The sequence below is a fragment of the Muscardinus avellanarius genome (assembly GCF_963383645.1).
Source record: "Muscardinus avellanarius genome assembly, chromosome: 13".
NCBI classification, from domain to species: Eukaryota; Metazoa; Chordata; class Mammalia; order Rodentia; family Gliridae; genus Muscardinus; species Muscardinus avellanarius.
In genome coordinates this window covers 12,476,729-12,498,302 of record NC_137799.1, presented here as the reverse complement: position 1 = coordinate 12,498,302, position 21,574 = coordinate 12,476,729, and the positions used below count along the sequence as shown (strand labels likewise).

The 21,574-nt window shown below is 48.3% G+C and overlaps 1 protein-coding gene across 5 annotated transcripts in view; it reads right to left on the bottom strand.

Moving 5' to 3' along the window:
- DENND1A (DENN domain containing 1A) overlaps positions 1–21,574 on the bottom strand; it is a gene marked incomplete at both ends in the record, with an annotated part of 564,729 nt that overhangs the window by 135,131 nt on the left and 408,024 nt on the right. For all 5 annotated transcript variants that reach the window (XM_080708699.1, XM_080708698.1, XM_080708700.1 and 2 more), the window contains one exon: positions 19,937–20,062. In XM_080708699.1, coding sequence (XP_080564825.1) covers positions 19,937–20,062 — 126 coding nt within the window. The remainder of the gene's footprint in view (positions 1–19,936; positions 20,063–21,574) is intronic.

Genomic DNA, 21,574 nt, shown 5'->3' with positions numbered 1-21,574 from the left:
CCACTACTACTACTACCACTACCACCACCACTACTACCACCACTACTACTACCACCACTACTACTACTACTACTACTACTACTGATGATGATGATGATGATTTTTATTTTGTTTACTGTTGCACCTTAAGTCCCATACTATGAAGCCGGGCGTGGTGGCGCACGCTTGTAATCCCAGCATTTGGGCAGCTGAGACAGGAGGATCGTGTTCGCAGACAGCCCTTGTAACTCAGTGGCAACCGCTTTCAAAATTAAGAATAAAAAAGGGCTGGGGGTGTAGCTCGGAGGCAGAGTACTCGTTTCTAAAATCCATCCATCTTGTAGCTTCTGGCTAGAATCTGCCAATTTTCATGGTTGTACAATATTTCACTAAACCAAACACTGACACTTATTCACCTAACATCCCTTAATATTTTCACTTTCAGTTTTTACTAATGTGAATATTATTGTACATTTCTGAACCTAAATGGACAAGAGTTTCAACTTCATGAGCAATGCCAAATAATTTTCCAAAACCAAATATGAATTTACTCCTCCACCACAGAATAAGAGCCCCTGCGGCTCTGGACTCGCCAACCTAAGTAGTGGGCCTTCTAATCTTTGCCCATCCAATGTGTGTAAACCATTTGCTACCTCGGTCTTGTTCCCTTGATTATTAATGAAGTCGTGTATATTTTCCTGTTTAGGAACCATTCATTGTTACTTTACTCGTGAAATGTCTGCTCAAAATGTTTTTCCTGTTTTAATCTTTATTAAAAGATTTTATATCTCTGGAGAGCCTTTATGTAATCTGGAAATCAAGCCTTCTTATTTTCCCATTAAAGTTATAAATACTGCTTTTTAGTCTGCAGTATCTCTCCCCTCCCCCACTAGCTTTATAGAGCCTGTTTAGAACTAATATTTTATTTGACCTTCTCTTTAAGACTTAAGAATCCTTGGTTCTTACTCCAAATCTAACCACTTCTCACCATGTCCACCGGCCGCCATGGCCTTTCCCCAGACCCTCGGCTGTCCCCGTCCTTGACTCACATGCCTCTGTGCCCTGTCCCCACACGGCAGCCAAAATAAACTCTCAAAACTTAAACTGGATCACGCTGCTCTTCTGCTTAAAGTCCCTCCAGTGCTTCCCACTGGGATTAAACTCCTAATTCTCTTCCTGAGCCCACAAGGTCCTTCCTGATCTGGCTCCTGCCCGACACTCTGATTTCATTTCCTACGCCTCCTCGCAGGTTCCCTCGCCGTGGCCCCAGTCGGTCCCGTGTGCTTGCTGCAGGACGTGCCCAGAGCCTCTTATCAGGGTATCTGTGTGACGTCAGGGGCCTCTGAAGACGCCCGGAAGCACTCCCGCTCCCCACCTGCTGCCCCGCTGTGCCCTTTCCTTCATGGTACCCGTCCTGTCATGGTCCTCCTCCTCCTTCTGTGTTCACTCTCTCATTTCCCCCACTAGACTGGAAAATGCACGAGGGCACTCACTAGTGGAAGGTATCTGACCTCTTTCTGCATTTCTAAGGAAGAAATGGAAGTACAGAAAAGGGACATTCTGGGAATCTGGTGGCGCTAAGAGTGGTAGAGCAGGGGCTCGATCTCTCTAAACCTCCACCTAAAATAGGCAAAATGACTACCCAGCGAAACCTCCCAAACACACGCACCATTTCCCACGAATGGGCGCCAAACTGCAAGTGAGTGAGAACTTGGTACCATCAACGACACACACCACCAGCGGACCTGCTTGGTGTTGGCATCTGTACCGACACACCCGAGAACAGCGGGCCCCACTGTGGCCAGCAGGCACATGCAGAGAGGCCGGGCCATGTGGAGCGGGCAGGCCTTCACCTCTGCAGCGGCCAGGGCCCCCGAGAAGGGCGGCAGGCGCAGGGCGGTCCAGCCCCTCAGGAGCTCTCGGGACTCCATCTAGGATGGGAGCCACCGGGGAAACTACTGGGAGTGGAATCAGGTTTGAGCAGGTCACACGCAAGGGAGAGGAAAGGGAAAAAAAGGCCAGATCAAAGCAGGGGGAGGAACACAGAAGACATCAGAAAGCAGCTGCCAAAGATTTGAACACTACCAAAAACAAGAGAGGGGTTGTGAGCTCTGTGAAGTCAGAAATGCTTCTTGAACTCCATCTCATTCTAAAGTCAGGAAGCCTAATGTCACATCAAAGGAACACAAAAGGCATCAAGGTCAGAGCTCACAAGGTGATTATAAGAAAAATAAAAACGAACAGCACAGTACCCGTATAGACAATGAAAGCATGCTTGACAGAAACGCCACAAAATGGATTAAAACTACAAACTGGGCGTGGTGGCACATGCTTGTAATCCTAGTACTCGGGAGGCTGAGACAGGAGGATCGTAGATTTGTGGCCAGCCTCAGCTACTTAGCGAGGCCTCTGCAACTTAGTGAGACCCGGTTTCAAAATCAAGAATAAGAAATAGGGCTGAGGGTATAGCTCAGAGGTAGAATGCCCTTTGGTTCAGTCCCCAGCACTGTGATCAATCAATCAATCAATCAATAAATGGAAATCAACTCAATAGGTAGTGCCTTGAGAAAAGGAACTTTAACATTAAAAAATAAATAAAAAGAGCCGGGTGTGGTGGCGCACGCTTGTAATACCCGCGCTTGGGAGGCAGAGACAGGAGGATCGTGCAGGTTTGAAGCCAGCCTTGCTGGCTTAAAGAGACCCTGTTTCCAAATCAAATCTAAAATAGGTCTTGGAGTATAGCCCGGAGGTAGAAGGGCTCCATCCCCAGTACCACCAAAAAAAAAAAAAAAAAAAGGGATGGGAGTGCAGCTCAATGGTAGAGGACTCTTGGGTTTCAGGTGAAGAGGAGGAGGAGGAATATCTAATTCCAGGTTGTGGGGCAGAAAATATATATATAAAAAAAGAGCCTAAAACCTCTGGAAATATCAGATAGAATGGAGCTATAAAATACCACTAGGGTCATGTAAAACAGTAACAATGACAAAACCCAAAACAAACGTAGGTACGAAGCACTTCTGGCTGACCAGAGATGGGAGAGCTTGAGTTGGTAACAGTAACTGCAAAGGACCAAAGCCCAACAGTATGCTTAAATCCACCGGGCATACATACATATATCTATGTCTATATCTAAACTACACTTTTGTAGGATGACAGAGAATCAATATTAAAAAGAGGTAAGATGGACATGGTGGTGCACACTTGCTATCCCAGGACTTTGGGAGGCCAAGATAGGAGGACTGAAAACTTGAGACCAGCCTTTGCGACTTAGTGAGAACCTGTTTCAAAAATAATAAAACAGGGCTGGTGATGTAGTTCAGTGGTGAAACGTCCCTGGGTTCAGTTCTCAATAGCACCCCACTCCACCCGCCCCCACGATAAGTAATGGGGAAAACATTTATCTTGCCTTTTCTGTATGAATTGCTTTGCTATATGTATTGTATTAAATGGTGATTAAATATTAAATGAAAGTATCTCTCTATAAAAATATTTCAACTCTTATTATTATAAAAATATTTTATAATATTTTGCTGGGTAGTCATTTTGCCTATTTTACGTGGAGGTTTAGAGAGATCAAACCACTGCACTACCACTCTTAGCGCCAACCAGATTCTCAGAATGTCCCTTTTCTGTATTTCCACTTCTTCCATTTCTTATTATAAAAAAGTAAATGGTAAACACAACAGTAATATTTTGCAACATGCAGTAAATAAACAAATAAAGGCATTAAGCATCCCTGGCCACTGGCTACTCAGATTACTCAGAGAGACACACCAGACCCTGGCCAAGGGACTAAGGTCTGTCTACCCAATCTCTAGAGGCCGTTGTCAGTCAGCAGGAGACAAAGGGACAGAGGACAATGTAGGCTGCACAAGGTCACACTGTCAGCAAGATCCACACTGGGGAGAACACACAGGTCCACATTCTCCAACAAATAAACTGTAAGTAAATGAAAGGGATGGAGGGGGAACCCATAAGTTAAGAGAGAACTGAATGGTAAAACTAGTTTATATGACATATAAATAAACATTTGGGTGATGAAGCTATTTAAAACCAAATACAAGGAAATGAGCTGGGCATGGTGGTGCACGCCTGTAATTCCAGTGCTTAGGAGGCCGAGACAGGAGGATCGCAGATTGAGGTCAGCCTCAGCAACTTAGGCAGGTCCTCACCAACTTAGTGAGACCCTGTTTCAAAATAATAAAGAAAAAGGGCTGTGAACCTGGGGACAGAATGCCGCTGGGAAGTGGTTCCTAGGAACGTGGGACGGTGTAGGGCTGGGGAAGGCTCTGTTTCTTGGTCTGAGAAGTCCTCTGAAATAACAACTCATTAAGCCATTCACCTATTAGACTTTTATATTTTTGAAAGTATAATGGTACAGGGGGAGTGGTGAGTTGGCCTGGGCCACCCTCCCCCCTAATGCCATTTTGGGGCTGTAACTATTTTCTGTATTTCTATTTTTCTAATAAACTTCTTTAAATCTTCAAAAAAAAAGTATAGTGGTACAATCTAGTGGGAAAAATTGGAAAGATGGAATGTCAGCATTTCTTTGTAAACAGAATCATCAGAATGAGAATTCTGCCTCTCCTTTCATCAAGTATACATACTTTGAAAAAGAAAACTTCATCTCTACTGTTTCATCATAGGACAGAATGGAGAAAAAACTCAGCTGCAAATAAAAGGGCGACTTGAATGTTTTTCATTGTTGAGTTCCTCTCAAGGGCCAAGGACCATGCTGGGTCATCTCATTTACTCTTCAGAATGAACCTTTGAGGCAGACCACACTAATTCTCCCCACTTTACAGACAAGTAAACTGAAGCACAGGGTTTAAGGGGCACAGGAGAGGGCTTGGGCTGCCTCAGAACCGGGCCGGTTTGGGTTCTAGGTATGGCTTCCATCTTTGATCCCCCTCTTTTCTTCATGCTGACCGCTGGTGCTAAGGAAGTGCACTAAGCGGGCTGCTAACCAAACCCCAAAGATGAGGAAACAGATTTTAAGGTCACACAGGCTACTCCCTATCGCACGTGCTTTGGAAATAGAAGAAAGAGGCCGTGGCCCTCAGAGCGCAGCAGTCACTAAGACCCTCCTCCAGCCGGACTGGTCTCCCTGGCCAGGGCTCACACCCAGGCTGGAAAGATGCTTTCTGCATCAAGATTAAATGTGTCTGGGAGACCAGAGAGATGGAAGAGATGGCTCCATACTGCTGACAGACAGCAGGGAACAAACTGAAAACATTTTCCGTTCCCTCAAAAGGAAAGTAGCCACCCCAACAGGGGGAATTATCCACTCCATGGTAAGAAGCAAGATCCTAGAGTCCATGCGTCCTTGCTAGGTGCTGGAAGCCACCCCAAAGAGGTCAGAAGCGGCATGGGCAGCAGAGAGACCGCACGGCCGAGAGGCAGACGCTCTGGGCTCCGACCTGACTCTCCCCACCGACCTCCCCTGGGCGCTCCCGGTCTGCCTCTACTTGCGTTCTTCTGCACAACATTTATGCCATCTGACACATATGTGTTAGCTTTTCCCCCCTTCTATCTGTGTCCTTCTATGTGAGGGCTGAGACTTTATTTTTATCGGGGGGAGTTGATGAGGCGTTGCTATACTGTCCAGGCTGGCCCCAAACTCCCGGGCTCAAGGGATCCTCCTGCCTCCGCCTGCTGAGTCTCTGTGACTACAGGTGTGTGCCACCGCATCCAGCCTGGGGACTTGACTTTGCTCACTGCTGCAACTCTAGACATCTCGAAGTGTGTAGGAGAGTCTTGAAAATACTTGTCTCGTAGATGTTAAGTCATTCCAACTCTCATTGCTTCAAGTTTCTTATCTGGTAAGTCAGGTCAGGTATAGTAGTGCACATATTTAACCAAGAAAATACAAAAAAAGGGCAGCGTTAATAAATACCAGGGTTTCCCCCACCCTCTCATATGGTTTTTGTATTACATGCATCAACTGAGGATAACAGCAGTCACCTCAGGACAAAAGTCCCCTTCAGAGAACAGATGATGACCTTTTAAGCTGGCAGGTGACTTGCTCAGGACAACCTCAGAACCTGCAGGCCATTGTTACTGGGAAGACGCGGGTGAAAGGCGGCGCAGTAGGAACGCCGGCAGAGAAGTCTCAGGCAACCGGTTTATGAATAATACCAGTGAGCTGTGACTGATGGGAACAGGGGCTGAGTGGAGACCTGCCAGGTCACATCACTAACAGGGACCGGGAAACCAAACGCGAGGCATCTCCTGCTAAAGGCCTCCCCAAACCCTGCCCCGCCTCTGTGCAAAGTGACTGCCAGCGATGGGGCCTCGCTGGATGACAGGTTTGTTGTGGAGGGCAGGGAGGACGAACAGGAGAAAAGTCCTTCCATCTGCCGCTGCATCTAATTCTTAAAACAACTTTATGAGGGTGGCATTTTTAGCCCCATTTAACGAATAGAAAACCTGCAGTTCAGGGAGAGTGTGATGCCCAAGACTTCACAGCTTTTAAGTGGTAGCTCTCCTGGAATCTCAATTTTCTTTAGCTTGCTGGCAATACACGCAGAGCACTTCTCCAACACTTGAAGACCCCACTATATGTTTATAAGCGTCCCCCGCCCTCCAGCCTCCAGGAAAAGAATATATTAAGATAAAAAAATTAGACAAATACTAGTTAATAATTGTTAGCTAATAAAACTTCAGCAGATGCACTGAAGTTTGGGGGTAGTCAGCTGACATAAGTGGATTTCTGACATTCCTATTAGCTCCAGGCTAAGCCCACACAGCTGTAAATACCTTGTTCTTACTTATTTATAAACCAGGAATGAGCCAGATATATGTCAAGTAAGCCCTGGGAAGGTAATACTTAAGTAGAAATTCTCTATTTTATCATTGGGGAAAAGGGTTCAGAAAGGTGTAGCAACTTGCCTGGAGTCACACAGCCTAGAAGAGGCAGAGTCCAGGGTGGCATTAAGTGTAATTGTAACCCAAGGGGCTTTGCTACGCCATTACCCTTGTACTCCTCCCGTGGGATGGGGGGGCGGTAGTCCCTGATCAGCCTTCCTCTCTGGGACCCAGCGGTGCGGGCCCTCAGCCTGCATCCTCTCAGACTTGCCCCACGCCGCTCTGCTCTGTATGGACAGGAGGCTCACCTCTGCATGTGGAGCTCCGGCGTGAGGAAGAGGAGCTTGAGTACGTGTCTACCCTCCTGCTGCCTGCTTGGCCAGGCAGTCTAGCAACGGCTTCCTCCCTGACTCAGGCACTCATGGCACAGCCCCACATGTCCCAGCCCTGGGCCTGGGGAACACTGCCTCTACTGCTGCTAATCTCTGGATCCCCCTCTTCCCCTCATGAGACTCAGCTCCTCCATCACTTCTGTGGCCGTTGCCTCGTGGAACACTCTCTTTCTGTTGTTCTAGTTAGATTCTGACACGCTGATTACATTGCTAGACCTAGCGGGCCAGGCAGTTGCCCGTGGTCCTAAGCCAGGAAGCCACGTGATGGCTGGGCTCTGTCTTAAGATCATCTTTTGGTCAAAACCCTGTCTGGTCAGATTAATGCTTTGGAAGAAGAATGTGCTTGTCTTTTCCTGAGGTTCACAGCCAGGAGACTGGGGTAAATGGACACAGCTGGTATTCTAATTCCCTGGTCTTTGAGCAAGAAAAATTCACCATGGGCCATCAGCTATGATAACAATTCCCTAACCACTGTGAGAGGCACTAGATGCATGGAGCCTTAGTAGGTATTTTCTGAGGCAAAAGGGTTCTGAAAGCACTGGGTTAAACAAACTTAATTAAAAAAAAAAAAGCAGGTCTTCCGTAAAATGCTGTGAATTTTAAAAAAGAGGTACAATTTGCAACTGGTGGCAGTTACAAATTTTATGAGATTAGAGACTATATCAACATCTTGTGGGTCTAATCTTTCAAGGAGCACTGTTCTGAAAATGTTGGTTTATGACGTTAGTGATAAGCTGCTGAGTGGCCGTCAAGGTTTGACGTTTCACATGGACGGGGAGCTAAGGCGCTACCTTCATCCTTAGCCACACCCTCTTTCCTGCCATGCACCAATCGCAGCACCTGACTACACCGGGCCCTTCCAAAGCTCTTTGCCTCTGATGTGCTCCTTCCGCCCTGCTTCTGGGAGCCTCCTGCATCTATTGTAAGGCCCGCCCCAGGGGTATCCTGCCCTGGGAAGCTGCCCCTTGGCACTGGGTGGAGGGGAGTAGTCTTGCCTTGACCATTACTACCGATACAGCAGTCTACTGTAGTAGATGCCACCCTGACTGCAGAATAATAATAATAATAATAATAGTTATTATTATTTTTGTCTCTGCTCCTATACTGTCCTTAAAAGCACAGTGACTGGGTCTTATTTATCCATGGATTTAAGCCAGTGTCCCGGGTACAGTGGACATCTGGTCAAGTCTCTAGGGAGACTGAGTATGCCAAGATTTCAAATGCTTGGACTGTTTTCTGCTATCAAGGCTTAATTCTAATTGACTTAAAATTTATGATAAATCAAATAAAAGTTCTATTGTTAAGAGGATCCCTAGTCAGCCAGGCATGATAGTTCACACCTGTAATCCCAGATACTCAGGAAGATGAGACAGAAGGATTGCAAGTTTGAGGCTAGCCTGGGCAATTTAATGAGACCCTGTCTCAAAATAAAATTTAAAAAGGGCTGGCATGTAGCTCAATGGCAGGACTCTTACATAGCAAGGGCAAGGCCCTGCGTCCAATCCTTGGTACTGAAAAAAGGGTGACTTTTAATAAATGAATCTTATATAAACATGGCTACTTTTATTATGATGAAAATAATTGATTTTATTTTAGATCCCCCAAATCAACTAGAAAACAGTTTTATAAAACCTAGGTTAATACTGCTATGAGAGAGCTGGCCACTAGGTGTCAGCCCAGGAAAAGAGGAGGCAGGCGACACTCAACCAGTGTTTTCCTCTTTCATCCAATTATCACCATAAATATCAAATATTTAAACAACAAAATATTAGGCAATTAAAATTATCTATTAAAAGATTGTTTTTAAGAAGATATATAAAATTTTGACATCTCCCCTTTGCAAAATAGTTTATAAATGCTGTTAGTTTAACCTGTATTTGTCAAGAAACATTTGCACAGATTAAAGAAACTGACTCCTAAGAGAAAACCAGCTCCGTTTCCTTCTGAGGTGCCCTCGAACTGCATGGACCATGGAGCAGATGGAAGCCTCCACTGCGGAGAGAGGGCAGGGGGAGGGCGTGGACGCCAGAGCCGGACAGACGGAGGGTCGAATCCTGGCTCTGCCACTTCTTTAAAAGCAGCATCACCTTTCCTAGTCTTGGTGTCTTACCAGTAAAGCGGGGCCACACCACTCTTTCCATATGGGGACTGAAACTCCAAGCAAGGGAATGATAGTATAAGAAGCCTAACATATAATAAATGTTTGATGTTCTTTTTATTTCCTTAAGACTTCCAGTCTTAACAATTTATTTAACAAAACTGTGTCTCAGATCCCCAACTAAGGACGTTACAATCAAGAATTAAGATAATTTCATTCATTCAGACAACTATTGAGCATCCTTTCTGTACTGGGCTCCGAGCCAGGGACACATGAGTAAACACGACGCCCCACTGCCTTCCGGGGCGGCTTCGCGGTGGCTGTGGAAGGGCGGGGGTCACACTGCTGTAGCTGCTCACTACGCAGAATGTGTCCAGACTGCAGAAAATCAGTGCACACGTCCAAGAGCGAGGAGGGGAAGGGAATCCACAACTTAATCCCCGAGGCCCTCCATATACGTTACTGTGCCTGGGCTGTGTCTGGGGTATGAGAAAGTGTAAGACGCCGTGTTCCTAAGAAGCTCATGGTGCGGCCATGCATATATCATATAGTGCCCTTTCAGGTCCAAACTGACATGCTATCATCGCTTGAAAATGGATCAGGAAGGTTTCCTTTTCAGAGTCTCATTTGGAAAAGCAAAAGATCCTAAAGCAAGGTTATTTGATTCAAAATACCAAAAAGAGCAACCGGTTTTCCCTTTGCCCTGCTTCCAACAAAAAGTATTTAAAATTGCTACAGTAGATTTAGCTCAATTTGCAAATATACTCCTTGCCTGTGTATTTCTTACTGAATAGAATGTTCACTGCACACGATGACGTCGCAGAGGCCGATGTTCTCCACCCCAGGTGCCTCAGGTCAGCCACCACGCAGCTGTTGGGCTGTGCCTTTGTCTTGCGTTGACACATTCGCTGTTTGTTTCAGCTCATTCTTCGCAGCTTCCAGGACGAGGGTGCTACTTTTCTTGAACCAAGCGTCTGCACCGTGCACCGCTGAAATATGTCAGCAGTCCTGATTCAGAGCACGGGGCAGCGGGCAGCGGTCATCCGCTGCTCGCCATTCAGTCATCAAACACTGAACGAGGATGTACTGATACCATGCGAGAGACAGGGCGTACAAAACACAGCGGCGTCCTCTAGGAGCAAAGGAGCCAGGACTTAAACGAGACCAGGTTAAAGCCTAGAATTCCTCTGGGATCATCTAAGATACGGGGCTGTGTTTTACTTTTCAAGTATTTTAGAACACGCAGGAATTTCATTTTCATCATATTCACTGATGCTCTTTGAAATCATTTAGTCGAGCTTGATCACAGTGTTTAAGAAGACTTCCTGCCAGTTCTCATCGTCTCCCGCTTAGGAATCTACTTTTTACTCGGGCAGTATACTTCTAGAACAATGGTTTTACTGCGCGACACCGAGGTAGCAGGGCTCCCGAACTTGTGTTCCTCAGAAACACCCGCGTCCCTATGCTATGGACAGTGGAGATACGGTGTCAAATCTAAGAAACGGTCATCTCTTCTCAACAGGCAAAAACTGATTTGATGAAATAAAACGAAACTCTCAATTACATTTTTCTCTTCTGCATTTTTAAAATGGACTCTTGAGCCAGGCATGATGCACACTTGTGTCCTTGGTGTCTACCATCTTCAATGCTGGTGAGCAACGGCAGGAATGAAAAAATCCCCAATAAATATTAAAGGAAATAATTAAATATGCAATTTCTTTCAAATCTTTTATGTATCATTTGAGATAAAAGCCATATTCTCACAGCTAGTTCAAAAGACAGGATGAAGAGGGCCGGTTTCATTGTGTTTTGTGCGGGTACGGGCACCCTGACACTTGCTGAACAAGGATGGACGCCACTAATCTACAATGCCTCGTGGTCTGGCTCCCTCCCTCCTCGTCACGCAGGGCCGGCCGCTGTCATTTAGTGGGTAACTGCTCTCAGCGAGGCACTGTGCTGGTACCTTATCTATTACTATTATTTTTCTCAATAGTCCCACAGGTAGGAACTATTTCCATTTCACACAGGAGAACGTGCGACTCTGAGGGGTGACTTCTGAAGCCATGCTCTGGTGGATGACAGAGCCAGCAAAGCCCAGGTAAGTGCTAAGGCCCTGTTCTCCCTCACACTCGGGGGCCGCCGGGGCCACTTAAAGCCACAGACTACAGTGGTGGTTTCCAGAGTCCCAGTGGGGGAAGCACCCACCCTTATCCCTGCTTCATTCCCTGGACATAATCTTGACTTCATATGACCAGCAATGGAGAAAAAATGGCCAGTGAGTTCCCAGCCCCTCGCAGTCCACTGCAGACTCCTGCTGTACGTGCATCTGCTTAGCTCAGGCTGGTAGGTTCTGGCTGCAATTTCCTACCTGCTTGCCTGAAACAAACTGGAAAATAAGAAAACATACAAGAGTGTATATTCATGCTTCACAGAGACACTACTACCCATGTAACAAAAGCAGGGGCTTTGCGTAGAAATAGCTTGGTGGTTCCTCAAAAACTTACATAGAAGGGCAGAGACGTAGCTCTGTGGTAGAGGACTTGCCTAGCACGCACAGGGCCCTGGGTTCCACTTCAGCAGTGCAAAACAACAAACAAAAAGCCCCCAAAAGCTAAATACCGAGTTATCGTAGGACCCAGCAATGCCTCTCCTCGGTCTACACCTCAAAGAACTGCACACAGGTGTTCAGATCCATACGTACACACAAATGTTACAGCATCGCTATTCATAACAGTTGAAAAGTAGAAGCAGCTCGTGTGCACATGAACAGATGAACAGGTAAAAACATGGCTGATCCGCACAGGAGACTATTAGTCTTAGAAAGGGATGATGCTTTGAAACATGCCACAGTGGGGATGAACCTCGAGAGCGGTATGCTGAGCGAAGTACACCAGAAATGAAAGAACAAATATGTAGGATCACACGTCTACGAAATAACTAGAATAAGCCGGGCGTGGTGGCGCACGCTTGTAATCCCAGCATTCGGGAGGCTGAAACTGGAGGATCACGGTTCGCGGACAGCCTCAGCTACTTAGTGAGGCCCTCTGCAACTCAGTGAGACCCTGTTTCAAAATAAAGAATAAAATATTGGGCAGGGGTTGTAGCTCAGAGGTTGAATGCCTCTGGGTTCCAGCCCCAGACCCGCAAAAAAAAAAAATAATAATAATAACTAGAATAAGAAAACTCATAGAGACAGAAAGTGGATGAGGTTACAAGCACTGGGGAAGGCACAAGTGTCAGGTTACTGCTTAAAGAGAGCTTCCATTTGGAGTGATGAAAATTTTAAAAACAGGTAGTGGTGATGGTTGCCACGACATGGAAACTGAGGAATGCCACTGAACTGCAGCTTAACAATAAAACGGCGCATATATATAAAACGGTTATGGGGGCGCGGGAGGGACCTGGGCTTGGCGGGCTCCACTCCCAGCTCCTCAGGGCACTCGCAGTCTCGCGGCCACACTGGTCCCTTCTAGGCCTCGCCTCATTTCCCCTGGCTCCTCACTCCCTTATTTCTCTTCTTGCTGTGCTGTGCATAGCGTATTAAGGCTCCTTGGACCATTTTTAGCACAAGATGGAGGCACGGAGGAATTAGTCACGTCCCTTCTGTGTGTTCTAGGCACTTTCCTTTCGTGCTGTCCGTGGAGGCAGTGATGCAAGGCCATCGAGGCGCGGCCTCTGCCCTTCTGAGCCTCTCAGGCGAGTCAGCTGCGTCGGCCTCCTCACCACGTGGTGACAAGTTGCCCCCACAGTCAGGCTCCTGCACACAGACTGTGTTTCTTCTATTTTGAAGGCTTTGAAACATAGCATTTCAAATTTTTATTTATGAAAATATTTGGTAAAATATCAATCATAGCATCAAAAGGTGGGAAACAAGCTAACTGCCCAACGTGAGAACGCGGTCAGGGTACTAAGTTACTGTGTTTTCCCATGACAATGTTAGCTGTGTCTGATGGAATATTTGGCAGTTATGTAAAAATGCATATGATGTTATGTTAAATGGGAGGAAAATAAACTTAAAACTTAAGATTTGCTTGTGGCTTTGTAAGCCCTCTGCATAATGTAAAACAAGTATAAACATTTGAAAGGTACATGAACATTCAGTGAGACTATGGTAATCTTAATTTTTCTATTTTTAAAATATTTTTGTTATTACACTAAAAACAAATATAGATGCAGGCTCCTTTTCCAAACCATGAGATCAACAGTACTGCTCAAGCAGGATACAGATAGATGGGTATCTTTCCGGCCTGCTTGACACAGCCTCGTGCATTCATGCTTGAAAGCCAGGCTATCAATCTGCTTTTATCTTAACTTCTGTGCCTTCCAGGGGTTTTAAGTGGATAATATGACTCAGCAGAATCATGTGCAAAACGAGGGGCTGCAAGGTAAAGTAGATGATGCCTGTGTCCCCTCAGCCAAATCTGGAATGAATTGAGAAAGCAGGACCTGAGGATGGCTACCGTTTAAACAGCTTGTTCACGGGCCACCCAGCATCCAGGCCCTGAGGGCTGAGGCTGGGCCCCGTCCATCTCCAGAGCCCAGCCAGCAGGGCCACAGAGCTGGCTGAAAGAAAAGCTCCCACAGTGCGCGTCTATACGGGGCTTTCCACAGACACAGAACCAGATGCGTCTTCAAGCACCAATGTCCACGGGATTTTGCCCTTTGCTCTAACATTTCCCAAGGTCTGCAGTGGCCAGACGCGGGAGCTATCCCTTCGCACGTACTGCCGTAAGATAATGCCATAAGAAACTCAGAGTAGACGACGGCACGAAGTGAAAACATGACAATTTGTTTTCAAAAGTTCTTGAAAACTGAGACCCCGGTACTATAAAATGCCTTTCACAGGGGCTGGCTAGTCTCATTCATATTTCACTATGATATAATTTGAAACAAAGGAGGGAGGTAAACGATTCTTTTAAACGTTCATTCATTTGGGAGAAAAGGGGACATTCAAGGCAAATCTAAGAGCTGCGCAGGTATACACTCCCTCCAAAAGTTGCACTCTTCTACCAACTAGAGAAAGGCTCCTTGGCCCGGCAATTAAAATCATTTGTCTTTTTTCCCCTTCTTGCCAAAAAGGACCCCAGCCCTAACTAGTTAATCCCTAACATACACTGCTACTCCCAGAGTTGCCTGGCAACTGCTAGGAGGCGTGTCAGAGAGCAAGAAAGGCCTAAATAAATGAGCTGGAGCCCAGGCTGCCGCTAGCTGGCTAGCTCTACAGGGAAAAAGGGGGTTTCTTGGAAGGGGGCTTCCTGGCTGCTTGTGGCTCTGTCGTTTAAGTGGGGAACACACTGTCTTGGTGGGTGCCGTTAAATACCTTGGGCTCTGCATCTGACATTCTCCAGGTGACTGGAAAATGGGTCACATGCCCTTGTGGTCTGCTGACACTCTCCCTGCTGCCAGGCAGCGGCAACCTCTGAAGCCTACAGACAGGACGGGGAACAATGTCGGCTGCACAGAGCAGAGGCCCAGGGCCAACCCCGGCCTCAACCGCTTCTGTCCCTTTATTTCTTTCTCCCTCCTCCCATCCGTTATTCCAAAGTATACTCCCGGAGGCCTGCACTCCGTGCCATGGCCTGTGCCTGGTCCTGGACACGCAGAGGAAACGAAGGATTAACACAGAGCATGTGGGGACCAGAACAAAGACAGGCGAGAGGGTGCGGTGGACGGGCTCTGTACCAGGGAGCCACTGCCATCTGCGCCACCACCCCCATGTGTAAAGTGGACAGTCAGGGCCGTGGCAGGAATTACTGAGAACACGGTGTGCGGCACCTCGAGGGTGAACCAAGCCCCAGTCTCGTGCGAGGCACCGAGGAGGTGGGACAGTTGGCTGTGGCTGGACACCACCACCACCTCATTGCCACTTTCTGGCCCTGGGAAGCCCCTTTGCAGCAATTTACCTATCCCCGAAGGGCACACCATCACCTGGGCCGGCCAGCCGCGCACGAGGGAGAGGAGCAGGCTGCTCCTGACACAGGGCTGGGCTCCGTCCCTTTCCTTCCAGCCAGGGCAAGAAAACAAAGCTCCAGAGGCTCCCGGCCAGCCCTGTGTTGGGTTTTCCAGTAGGAAGGGAATCAAAGGAAAAGGAGTTATTCTAAGCAGGCCCCGAGCCAGAGCACAGGTCCTCACCCAACTGCACGCCTCTCCTCTCAGACCACGTAGCCCCGCACTCCTCCGGGCTGGCAGGAGGACACAGAGGACACAGCTGAACAGAGGACACAGCGGAGTGGGGCGGGCCAGTGTCAAGGGCAGGGAGCAGGCGATGCTGGGCTCATTTAAGCTTTCCTACCATCTTGGAAGGAGGGGATATATCTCCATTGTATGGAAGGGAAACTGAGGCTAGAGGTCACAAGCCAGGTGGGAGCAGAGCAGGAAGGAACAGCTCGCGTCTGTCACGTTTCGTGTTTCAAACACAACAGTGCCAGCCCAGGATGGGAAGCCACCACACCACCGCCCCGCGCAGCCAGCACCCGACACGCCACCCAGCGGCGAGGGCAGGTGAGGGGGCCGGGCAAGGGGCCAGTGGTCCTCAGCTCACCTTCTCATCCTCGCCGCACCTGCCTGCGAGCTCTGCCCTGCACACCACCGCCTGCTCCTCTCACTGGAGGCGCCGAAAGCCTCAGACGTTCTTGTATCCTTTGACCCAGTGAACCCGGATCAGGGATCTGTCTAAGAAAATCATTCAGACCCCGAGTGAAGATTTATATAAAGATGTTTACCACAGAGTGGCCTAAAATCATAAAATGGTACTGCCAATCAAAAGACCAGCTTCGGGACAATGTGGCGGGCCTCGGCACTGACTTCAGAGCACAGGAGCTCGACAGCCCTCGGCCTGTCTTCAAGCCCCCAGGAGCCGCTTGCTGGGACACGAGCAGCCATTATCAATGATGTTTAAGAAGAGTTTTTGATTGATGTGAAAAACGCTTCCACACGCTGAAAGGCAAAAACAAACTAATAACTGGAATACTGGATGGCTCTGTCAGGAATATCTCAACTGCCTAAAAGAAAGTCAAAGAAACAAAACCTAAACACAGTGGACCAAAAGCAAAGACCCTAGACCTGGGATGAATGCACGCTAACTCCAGGGATGGGATTAGGGTGGTTTCTACTTCTTTCATCCATCTTCCTCCTTCCTCCTCTTCCTCCCCTCTTCTTCCTCCTCCTTCTCTTCTCTCTTCTCCTCCTTCTCTCCCTCGCTCTCACTGGGCACTGAACCCAGGGTCTCATGCATTGTAGGCAGGTGATTCCTATTTCTAGTCCTCTGTTACATTAAACATATTCTACCAGGAGCAGGTGGGGTGTGTGTGTGTGTGTGTGTGTGTGTGTGCGCGCGCGCACGCGCGCGCGTTGTTGGGGATCAAACCCAGGGTCTTGTGCGTGCTAGATGAACACTCTACCACTGAGCCGTAACCCTGGTGCAACAAGTGCTATTCTGACAGCCAGAGGAATGGCGAATGGACCGGTGGCCCTGGGCGGGAGGCTCCCTGTCCTCTATGCAAGTGCTGCCTGCGCCTGCGGTAGGCACGCCCAAGGCACCGTTCTCCTCAGTAGTGCAGCTGTTGCCCCTCTTCCCTTCCTGGGCTCACATGTGCTCCGCAGTCATTGTAACTGATTCCCAATACAATCTTGTACAGGGAATGCTGCGACTCCATTTTTGAGATGAGAATTTTTGAGATGAGAATTTGCTGGAATTAAATATGTGGTCTGGAACAGTCTGGGTAACATGCTGATGACCTATGAACTCAAAGCTTGGCTGGAAAACTTCAGGCGTCTGGGTCCCTCTCAGCCTTACCAAGGAACGCATCCCAGTGGAGATGGTGGGGATGGACGTGTGACAGGTCTCGTGGTTCACTGATTCTAAGCTGAAGACTTCTTCCCACCGCAGCATCTCTGAGATCTGGATGTGTATCATGATTGGTGGCGTCTTTCAGTTGTAACTGGTAGTGGTCTCTTCCCTCTCTTAATGCTGTGTACAATAAGGGCATCTCCTATGACTGAACGGCAGCTGAATTCAAGGAAAAGTGCCACGCCCACCACCAAGCCCATCGCCTTGTGTTCATGAAGACACTTTTCATGGCCGTGGTCTTCCTATCGGATGGCCTTTTGCGGCGTCACCCCCTCAGCTGCCTATCGTGAACACCTGGTCTGTTCTCACTCAGCACCTCTACTGCAGGCTACTCCTGTGAACCTGGGCAGCGAGCTTTCCCTTGTGCTACCCAGAGCATCGTTGTCCTTCCAGGCTCCAAATCTTGGGAGACAGCTTGGCACTTCTTGCCCTTCCTCTACCAAATTCTATCATCCCTGGGTCTAGTCATTCTTCCTCATGTTTCCACTTGAGGGCTCTCTTCTGAGCCCGACACCCCCTACCTGGTCTCTTCTTCCAGTCTTTTGTGTGTGTGTGTGTGTGTGTGTGTGTGTGAGAGAGAGAGAGAGAGAGAGAGAGAGAGAGAGAGAGAGAGAGAGAGAGTGTGTGTGTGTGTGTGTGTGTGTGTGTGTGTGTGGTACTGGGGATTGAACCCAGTGTTGTTTTACCTCTGAGCTACACCTCTAAGCTTTTTCTATTTTTTGTTTGTTTGTTAGGAAACAGGGTCTTGCTAGGTTGCTGAGGCTGTCTTGGAGCCAGCAATTCTCCTGCCTCAGACTCCCTACGACTGGGATAGCAGGCATGTACCACCACGCCTGGCTTCCTCCAGTTTTTTCCCCTGTCTATCACTGTCTTTCTGTTCAAATTTGATACCAGTTAGTTGAGTCACATTTCTGCTCAATATCACTCTCCATGGGTAAAGTTCACACTCTTAGCCTAGCATCCAAATCTCTCCCAAACTGGCTCCAGACACTCCCCACCAAAGACATCACTCCAGACAAAACAGCCCAGACACTGGCGGGAGGAGCCCCACGCCCGCGGCAGACAGGGAGCTCTGTCCTCACGCCTTACCCTGGTTCAGGGCTCACTATGAAACGTTTCAGGCTTGTTTGGTTCTCTACAACCTGGAGCTATAGATATGACAACAGTCTCATCCTCATTTCATAGGTGAAGAAGCCAAAGGTGAATTGATCACGTGGTGCGCCCAGGTTTTACCCAGCTAGGCACGCAGGGCCGGGCTGCGTGCTCCTGGGCCTCTGTCCTTGGGTCCAGTGCCTCTCAGAGCCAAGTGAGAGCCAAGCACATGTCTTCCTGTGGGACGTGGGTGCCCAGAGCACCAACAATGTGTTAAGATTCAACAGCCCTGGATTCAAGACGCACATGCGTGGCCACAATGAGGCAATTAGAAAAATGAGGACACTTTCAGTTTCTTGGTCCCAGAAGCACAAGGAAAGGACTGTCCCAGCTGTCCTGCTCCTCCTTCGTGTAGACAGCCGAAGACAGTACTTGCCTTGAACTACGCTGGCTCCTGAAGCAGCACCGAGCCTGCCTGCAGTGGCCAGGCCTCGATCATGGCAAAGAATCGAAGCCACCTCACTTCAGAGCAAGCGGGACTAGGGGACCTGTTAGAGGACCCCATGCAGTCTTCTGAGGGAACCACGAGGGGCTCCCTTCTGCATCCTGACCGTGACAGTGCAGAAACAGAGGCTGCCCAGGAAGTTGGACCTTGGGCCAAAGGAAAGCAAGGAGGGGTGCTGCTGCTGCGCCCACCGCCGGCCATTTAGAGAGTGTGTCCCGGTGAGGGCATAACAAGGTGTCACTACTGTTTCACTTACACACATGACGCAGCAGAGGCAGGAAAATGATAACAAATGAGGTATAACTGTGGCTTGCGAGGACGTGTGATCCCAACTCACTCTCAGGACTCTGACATGAAGTGCACTGACACGCACGCGTCTTTTGGCATTTCACCTAATTAAACGCTATGGGTTAAGACAAAACCAGGAACCCAGCGCTGGCCTGCGGGCAGAGTGACCTCCGCGCCCCGCTCCGCACTCTGGCGGGGTGGGCTGGGTGCTCCTTGGCCAGGAGGCGGAATGAGGCGGATCTGACGAAAGCGAAAGCGTCCCCCTGAAGCTGGCTGGCGGAGCAGAAATGCCTGGGCTTTGGGAGGACCCGATGTCCTTGTACCCTCGCGACACCGTGAGGCAGGGGACAGAGAGGAATCACCCGAGGCTCAGCACGATGGGAGGACAGGTGGGCCATGCCATCTTCCGTCCTCCCCGTGCGTCCTGGCCACTTAAACCATGATCAAGCATCGGCGCCTCCAAAAGTGAACTCCCAAGATGCTCTGCGTTCTCAAGGGTGGAGGAGGGGTCCATTTAAGGGACAGAGAGGCACAGGGCAAAAGCACTAGCCCTGGGACTCTGGGCAAGCCAGTGTTCACCACTGAGCCTGGGTTTCTGCATTTGGTCGGCGGAGCTGAGGGCTGCTGCCTCCCAGTCACTGCGTGAGTTCTGCAGGAGAGCAGGTGAGTGGGCAGGGCCCCACGCCCATGCAAGTGGGCGGTGCGTGTGTGTGCAAGTGTGTGACCTTCACATCCTGCCTCACGTATAAGAACACACTTCCCGGGGTGAAGAGATGAGGCGAGGAAGCCTACCCTAGACCCTCCACCACACACACGATCTCCTCAGCTCAGTTCAAAACCAAGGCCTTGGGTTTCTGGTGGCCCTGAGGCCAGCAGCTTAGCCCTGACCAAACATGGACGCTGACGCCTGCCCACAGGCTACTCACCGGCTCAATTTTCAGGGCGTTTCTGTAGCTACCGAAGAAAGCGGCCTGGGCCTTGAGGAAGGCTCTAGCCACCCCATCGCCTGTGGTCGTGGAGACCTTCTTCAGCCTGTTCTTCAGTGAAGAGATCTGGTGTGGACAGAAAGGAAACACAGGTTAAGGATGGGTGGCTGGAGGGTGGCTGGCTAAGGCTCATGCTTACAGAGCCCCAGAAAATACCCATGAGGGCATCGATCTGATCTTCTGCTGCAGAACAAAACTGCATGCGGGATCAGGGGAGGGAGGTGTTTTTTTTTTTATTTCTGTGTATAAGTATGTATGCATTTATTGCAGTACTGGCAATCAGAACTTAGACTTGTACAGGAGAGCTAAACAGTCTTACCACTGAGCTACATCCCCAGCCTCAAGGGCAGGTTTTTTATTTTATTTTTTGTGGTACTGAGGATGGAACCCAGGGGCGTTCTACCTCTGAGCTACACCTCCAGCTCTAATTTTTATTCTTTATTTTGAATCAGGGTCTCACTAGGTTGCAAAGGGCCTCACTAATAGCTGAGGCTGTCTGCGAACAACACTCCTGTCTCAGCCTCCCAAGTGCTAGGATGACAAGTGTGGCCACCAGCCTGGCTTCAGGTTTTTGAAATTTAAATGAATGTTGCTCCTATTAGATTTTGTCTACTGAAAGCCAAAACAAAACTATTTTTAAGGCAGTTACTACTTGTTAGATAAGTACTTTCACATACAGGCTCTAATGTTCTTTTGACAGTCCTTTGAGAATGGGATTAGTGTTCTCATCCTACACGAGTAAAGTGATCTCTGAGAAGACAGGTTAAATGCCTAGGAACAAACCCAAGAATTGGAATCGGGGCCCAAGTGTTATCATCTGAGTCCAAACTGCACAAATATTTAGTTTCAATTCCAATTACTCTTCAATATTAGAAAGTTATATGCTTTATACATCATACTCTAAAAGAATATAACACCTTATAGAAATATACTCAACAAGTTAAAACAAAATAGATAAGAAAGTGATGACAATGGGGGAAAAGAAAGAAGCTGGGACTAGATTTAGTTTTTTTGTTTGTTTGTTTTGTTTTTTTTGGTGGTACTGGGGATGGAACCCAGGGGCCTTCTACCTTTGGGCTACACTCCCAGACCTATTTTATATTTGATTTGGAAACAGGGTCTCTTAAGCCAGCTGAGCCTGGCTTCAAACCTGCACGAATCTCCTGTCTCAGCCTCCCAAGAGCAGGGATTACAAGCGTGCGCCACCACGCCCGGCTCTAGATTTCGTTTTTAAATGTAAGTCATAAGCGGCTAGAAATGGGCTTTGAATTTTACTTAAGATCTTCCTAGTGGGCAAAGCAAAGAGGGAATCATGAAAGTTGTGAGATTTTCTGGGGCCATGTATTATAAGCAAATAAAATGCTCAAATGAAAGATCTTCCTGAAAGTGAGATCTAAAAGAAACTTTTCCCATGAGCCTATGTAGGAAAGATTGTGTGACAGTGTGTGGACAATCTCAAGCTGCCCAGACTGTTTCTCTCTCTCCCTTCCTTCCTTTCTCTTTTCTTTCTTTCCTTCCTTCTTTTTCTTTTTCTTTTTTTTTTCTTTTGCAGTACTAGGGATAGAACCCAGGGGCATT